Consider the following 7,087-nt stretch of genomic DNA (forward strand, 5'->3'; position numbering starts at 1 on the left):
TTGACAATATAAGAAGCAACATACATGAATAAGCCAAAGGCTGCATGTTAGGATATTAACAAAATCAATAGCTATATAATTCTATCAATAGCTATACAACTTTAACAACATCAATAACTATACAGCTCCATAAAGTAACATACAAGGATGAGATAGAATGTTCCCATCACCCACATGTTTTTGCTTATTCCAAGAAGTCAGGTGAGCCACAGCCAGGTTTGTTGCTTTGAGGGGCATTATCCAAGACAGGTCGAATATAACAAGCAGGCACCCACAAGACTTCAGGATCTGTTGAGATGCAAACATATCCACGTCCCCAAGTAGCAAGATCCCATGGCCCTCCCAGGCTCGTGTTTGCGAATTAGGAACCCAGACTGGAGCAGGGCCAAGAATCCTGTCGCTTGGTAACAAAAGTGCATTAGAATAACAGGCATTGTACATGAGGGAGGAATAGTAAGATGATTCAATGTAAACACAGCTTTCCAAACTCCCTGCCTGTGGGGTTTTACTTAACATTCCCCCTGTTTTGTTTTTGAAGAAAGGCTTTAAGTGTAGAAAAAAAATGGCTTATAATAGCTGGACCAGTTGAAGAATGCAAAATACTAGTGACATTTTGAACACCCCAAGATTGTAAGAATTGTTGGGTGCGTTGAACCACATAACTAGGTCCCTTATTGGCATTGACAATATGTGGTACACCTAAAGCTCCAAAAGCACTACATCAATGCAAGAACACTTTTTTTTTTTCCTTCTCTCCTGTATGTACAGAAGCTCAGCAGGCCTTAGAATAAGTGTCCACAGAAATATGAGTGAGTGGTAACTGTTTTTCTGTGCTGATAGAAATACCAATTGTAAGAAATGCAAAGGACTGTGCTGACTGTGACACCATCGGGCTAGGAGGCCCACAGGATGGTCCAGAGATAGTAATATATATATATATATATACTATAAGGTGGTAACTACCCTCTAAGCTTTTCCCTTTTGTGCTCTTACTTCTACTTGCCTCAGTCTAGCAAGTGCTTCTGGTGCCAAGCTCCCGGAAGCCAAGGAAGGACCACCTTTTAATTAATCAAAAAGTGGTGCTGACAGCACATTTGATAATCCCAACAATTGCACCTAATAATTTTTGCAAGTCATTCAATGTTTGTATTGAGTGCTGAACAGTCACTGTCTAAGGTTTAGCAGTTTGGTCGAAGATTTTCATCCCTAAATACTTCCAGGGAGCTTGCTGTTGTATTGTCCCAGGAGTAACACACAAACTGTAACTTGTTAAAGCCTCTTGCATTACAGGCATTGCCACAATGAGCTGTTCTACAGTTGATGCAGTCACTAAGATATCATCCATATACTATACTGAGTTCCAAGCCACTATAAGTTGCTTTTTCACCATTCAGTGTTCCCTAGTTATGCATTAGTTTTAAGGCTACGTATACAAATACATATGTGTCAAAGTTAGGGAAAGACAAATATGGAAAAATGCACTGTACCACACTGTCCTATCAAGAAGCAATCGTACACCAAGTTCTGATTTTGTTTAACTGCAGTAAATGTTAAAATCTACTTGTGTTACTGATTTTCCTTTTGAGAAGGCTGCCTACTAAATGAGTAAACTACATATGAAATACAATATTCTCAACCAAAAAGGCAATACAAGGTGCACAAAAGAGCAGTTTTGCAAACACGACTGACTTGAAAACTTTATTTTTGTATGCTCAGTGGGCGAAAGCTAAGCTTAAATCAAATTAGTTTATTATCTTATAAAATTTCCAACAGTGAAATATTGTCAACATGGGATACCTCAAGTCACAGGTATCCCATTTATTATTATTCAAAAGAAAATTCTTTCCTTACTCACCCCAGTAATAATGTAGGAGGGAGCAAGTCAAGAGAAAGAAAAACTCTCTCACTTGCTACTCTTGGAGGCAGCCCCATTTGATTCAGACCATGTCCAGCAGTCTTGTCCTTTTGTGCATTTCCTTGTCTATGATGGAGGCCAACACCAGATCCTGCCGTGCCCCAGGTTCTTCCATACATTTTACAGTGTTGGTACCCAGAGACTTCACATTGTGCAGACCTTTAATTGCCTCCCCTTCCTTTCTGCACACAAAGGCATCTCCAAGTTTATCTCTAGCACATCTTAGTGGGGAATAGATTAGGTTGTAAAATAGAGCAGGATTACAAAGAAAATCACTGAATGCCTTGACATAACCTTTTCCAAGTAACCTTATTGTGCCTTACCCCACTCTGTCTCAGCACATATTTATTAACTTGCAATATAGGTCACACTTGGAGCTTTGAAGAAGACACAAGTGACCTATAACAACTTTCTCAATGAGATAATTCTCTGCAAGATCTAGTACTCTATTCCTTTTCCTTTTTCTAATTCCAAGTTATCCTTTCTCAAACACACAGAAAACATTTATGGAACAAACTCACATCACTGAACACAGCCTTAATACTAAGTAAATTATAGCATGTCATATAAACCTTTATCTGCAGGAAATCATACTATTTATCCTCAATGATGAACAAAATTAACTTCTATTATTTAATCTCCATAGCATATCAGAACTCCCATTCATCCATTGCTTTCATCTACACCCTTTTTTCTTTAGGATAAAACTCAGATCAGGTCTTTATTGTTTCTCTGGAAATTCTATCTCCCTATCCAACCATACGTTTTGAGGCACTATCAAATTGAATGTAATCTGTTCATCTTTGTAAACAATTTTCTCAAGTGTGTCAGAACATGTCTAGACAACACTAAGATACCGAAAGCATCTCTGACCCACCACATGTTAGAAGAGCAGCATTTCTGGTCAGCAGCTTGGGAAAACTAGAAACATGGTAAACAAGGAGATAAGAAATAGACTTTAAACTTATGACTTGCCTTATTCCAGGTAAACTTTCTGTTTCAGGTTATCCCTGCAGAGCTGCTGCCATCTGCAAATTATCATTTCTCTTCCAGCAATACTTTAGACCAACTTAGCCTGCATGTTCTTGTGAACAAAGTGAAGTTGTTTAACGAAAGCTGTTCTGAAAAAAAGTTAAGTTGCTTAACAAAAGCTCTTTATCTCAAGATTCATAGTGTCTGAAAAAGCAGTGAAAAGGGTTATCACTTAAATTCTCTCGTTCCATTTTTTTTTTTTTTCGGTTTTTGTTGCGTTGGTTGGTTACTGCAAGCCTCTCTTAGGTGCTTACTGTGCAGCTCCGACTCCGCCTCTCGGAGCCCCACGTTATTTTTGTTCTAGCGCTCGACGCAGCAAACCTCCCGCCGCACTTCTCGGGGGCCGCGCCGCTCCCACGGCACAGCGGCGGTCCGGGGGAAGCGGCACCGGGCCGGGCCCGGCCGGAGCGCGGCCGCCGCCGGGCGGGGAGCGCAGGGCTCGCACCTCCACGCCTGTAGGGAGCAGCGGGCAGCGGCGGCACGGACAAAGTGCGGCTGGTACCAGCCCACATTTTAATGAAAAAGGCAGTTTGTGTGTCTGCTCCCAGGCCACCTCCTTTGTACCAAATAAGCACGCTGCGCAGCTTCGCTCCATCTTCTTCACACCAAATAAGAAAAGTTCATAGCCTCGCTCTGTACCAAATAAGCAAAGTGCGTAGCCTTACTGTTTCTTGCGTAGCAAACCCGGAACGTGCGTAGAGCCACCCTATCTCTTTTAGAGCAAATAAGCAAAGTGCGTAGTGTTACTCTGTTTCTTTCGTACCAGATAAGCAAAGTGCATAGCGCTCGCTCCCCGTATTCAGCACCCTTCTTCTGCGAAATTGGTGACAAAAAAAAATTCGTAACAAAACGTCCAAAATGAATTTTCTTTCTTCTAATGTTTGAGTTCTCATGTTTCCCAGTTGCTTACCTCTTTTGCACCAAATAAGCAAGGCATGTAGTGCACGCCCTTCACCCTTAATACTTTTCCTCTGTAATATTCGCAGCAGGATGTCCAGTATGAACTTTGCCTCTGCAGATATCTGAGCCCCCGTACCTAAGTTCCCAGCCGCCCATCTGGGGGTGGTATGTTGGAAAGTTTTCCGGACTTTCTGGCTTTTGGTCCCGCCTGCTCAATTCTTCAGGCTCCTGCCTTGCTCATTTCTACAAGCTGTCTGCCTGGCTCAGTTTGGCTGCGCTCCCGTCTTACTGCTCTTAGGTCCACAGTCGTCTGCCCAAATCACCTCAGGATCACATTGCAGTCACCAGATGACCAGTAGGCCACAACTGTGTGCCTACAATCACACACTACTCTTACAGGATGCAAGGCATCCATGTGCATCTCTTTATGGTTTCCATTTAACTATTAAGTCCATGGTTTACCAAGGAAATGCACCTTTCAGAATTCCCTTCTATTCGGTGGGTTTTTCTTTCCATGCAATTCAGCAAATGTACATGCCTGTGGTGGGGTGCCTTGGCATCCTTCACACATTTAGAGCCAGAGGCAGGAGCTTGTGTTCTAGTGATTCCTGTTCTGTTAACTGGGGCTCAGTTGCTGATGAGATCTGCTCCATGTCCTCTGCTCAGTTGCAATGCAGAGATTATGTGAATGCTCAGATCTCCTGGTATGTGTGACAAATGAATTCAAACTCTGCCCACATGGGACTAGAATAAGTTTGGGGGGCAGGCAAAGTATTTCTCTATTAATATAGGACAGGACTAGATAGTGTCATCAACAGGGGTCTGAGCACACAGATGCAAGATATGATTTTCAAGCCACAGACAGTGATGACCTCTCTTCCTCCTTGTCACCAGGAAACAGGCTTTTAACTTCCAACCATCCCTGACCAAATGCACAAGAAGGGATTCAGGGGTCAGTGAGACACAAGTTTGCTTCCTGAAAAAGATGAAAATTAAGGTTCCTTAAAAAGACCGAGAATGGGGGTGAAGGGCCTGTGAGGTAGTAACAAAATTAGATGGTTAGTGAGTGCAAGTTAGTGAGTGGATCTCATCCAAAATGCAAATGAACTGGAGGATAGTCTGGCACAAAAATTCAAATAGCTTCCTCAGATTTTCACCTTCAGTACACCAAACAGCTGGAAGGGCTGGAACATACAGGCTTACCCCAGTATAGGGGTGTTGGTTCCATCACTGTCAAACCCACTTAGACCCCCAAGAGCAGGACCAAGGAAGCCGACAAGACTTAAGAAAGAAGGTAGTGATAACTCTAGGCAAAACCCCTAAAGGTACAGCTGTTAACCTTCAGCCTGCACTCTGCAGCTCATGGACTTCCCAATTCAGTGGTATCATGAGTCAGTCTTGCCATTTTCTCAGAGCTATCAAATCCTTGTAATTTAATTCCTTGGGGACTAACAACTCACCCAGGGAGCCCTTTTCTGTGATCTCATTTGCCCAAAGAACAGCTTCCTGCTGCAGAGAGGAAGCTCTTGCTCTAGCCACTTATCTTAGGCTGACACCATGAGATAGTTTAGATTGCAAAGCCCCCATATGCACGTTGGAATGAGTTTAAAATACTCCAGTGAGTTTCAGGAGAGGCAGGATCCAGAAAACAAAAACTTTCATTTCCTTTTGGTGGCAGACAACCCTGATGGCATGAGTGCAGCTGCTTTATCAAATCAGCAGCTCTTGTGTCCATCCTCTGTACACTGCTTTACATTGCCCCAAACCCAAGTCTCTGCTCCTGTGTTGCTCAGCTACTCTCTTGCAAACAAACCTCCTGCAATGCTTTTGAATCAGTTTTCTCTTTATTACACACAGTAGCTTAGGAATGGTGGTTTCAAAGTTCAGTTCACCCCTTTGTCCAGCTTGCAAATCAATGTAGTGAATGGCTGTAGTGGCTCAGGACACAGTAACTAGCAGTAACACTGCTAGTGCTCTCTTTATGCTGTGGAGACAGTTAATTTCTCTCCTGCTTTCAACTTTCTCCAGCCTAATGCAGGAGTGCAAGTGGAAGCTGAGACACTCCTTTGGAAGCCTGAAGAACAAAACATTACCTAAATCATGTGTGATGTGGTTGTTAAACAAAACAAAAATGTAAACATGTATTTTTTTCTTTTCATGGCTCCAAGTTCCCCGGTAAACTGTAACAAGCAGTATTATTGACCATTTGTCAGATATATAGAGTAATTGAAGGAATTGACTGTAATTTTTTTTTAGATTTACTGCTTATTGTGAAAATCTAATTGTCTTGGATTCAACTGCTTGAATGCTCTAAGTTCTTATCCCATCCTGAGAGGAAAGGAAAGACCTTAGAAATGCACTTATTTATGTATTTAAGAACCATTTTTAGTGGGTAGGAAGAAAGAGAAATGAAGGAATCACCTTTAGTCTGGGACAGCTTTGGCTGACATGCTTCTTTTTTCCCTTCCTTACAGTATGTAGATGAAGAAGATCTTGTCAATGTCATCAAAGGCTTCAGCACCGTCACCAAAGAGCACACCACATTCACTGACACCCACCTCTGAAGAACAAAACCAGCTTGTCTAGAAAATGGAAGTGGGTAACTTGCCAAAAGCAGCCTGCATGGCCTTTGCAGGCAGGGATAGAGCTGCTGTTTCCGCACCCCATGCCCTGGAGTTAATAGATAAAACAGGTTTTTGGGAGAGGATGGGGGGGGGAGTAAGTCGGCCTTTTTTTCAACATCCTTTTCACTGTACAGTAAAAACTGTGTGCTAGCACTGACCTCTCAGAAAGGTAAGAGAATAGTTTGAAAATCCCTCAGTCATACAGTAGTAAAAGACTGTGAAGGTAGAGGCTCTCATCTTTGTCTCTCGTCCAGCTTTCCCAGGTGAGGAGGGTTGTAGGGGCAAGGGAGGGGAACATATTTGGTAAGGAAAAGTCTTTTACATGTCCAAAAAACAGCATGTGGCTAAAAGGAGCCTGCGTGGCAGGATGTTTTCTCCTGGCCTGACAGAGCTCCACCACAAAATTGTGTTCATGCACCAGTGAATAAACAGCATTGAAGGTTCTTACAAAGTTGTTCTAGCCTTTGTGTTCTCTCACTCCCTCCACTCCCTCTTCCCCACCTTCTCGGTTCAAGTTAAAAAAACCAACCAAACAGATCATTAATAAATGCTGAACTCCAAGCATGCTTTTTCACTTGCTGTCACATCCTTCCTTTCTGCTTATGTATTACTAATC

The 7,087-nt window shown here is 42.5% G+C and overlaps 1 protein-coding gene across 1 annotated transcript in view; it reads left to right on the forward strand.

Annotated features, from left to right (window-relative positions):
- Positions 1-6,962, forward strand: part of USH2A (usherin) — a 380,780-nt gene extending 373,818 nt beyond the window's left edge. The window contains exon 72 of the mRNA XM_066178272.1: positions 6,322-6,962. Coding sequence (XP_066034369.1) covers positions 6,322-6,411 — 90 coding nt within the window. The 3' untranslated portion in view covers positions 6,412-6,962. The remainder of the gene's footprint in view (positions 1-6,321) is intronic.
- Positions 6,963-7,087: the final 125 nt, after the last annotated feature.

This window comes from Chamaea fasciata, unplaced genomic scaffold (assembly GCF_029207755.1).
Source record: "Chamaea fasciata isolate MVZ Bird 193981 ecotype frontalis unplaced genomic scaffold, bChaFas1.0.hap1 SCAF_3, whole genome shotgun sequence".
Taxonomy (NCBI): Eukaryota; Metazoa; Chordata; class Aves; order Passeriformes; family Sylviidae; genus Chamaea; species Chamaea fasciata.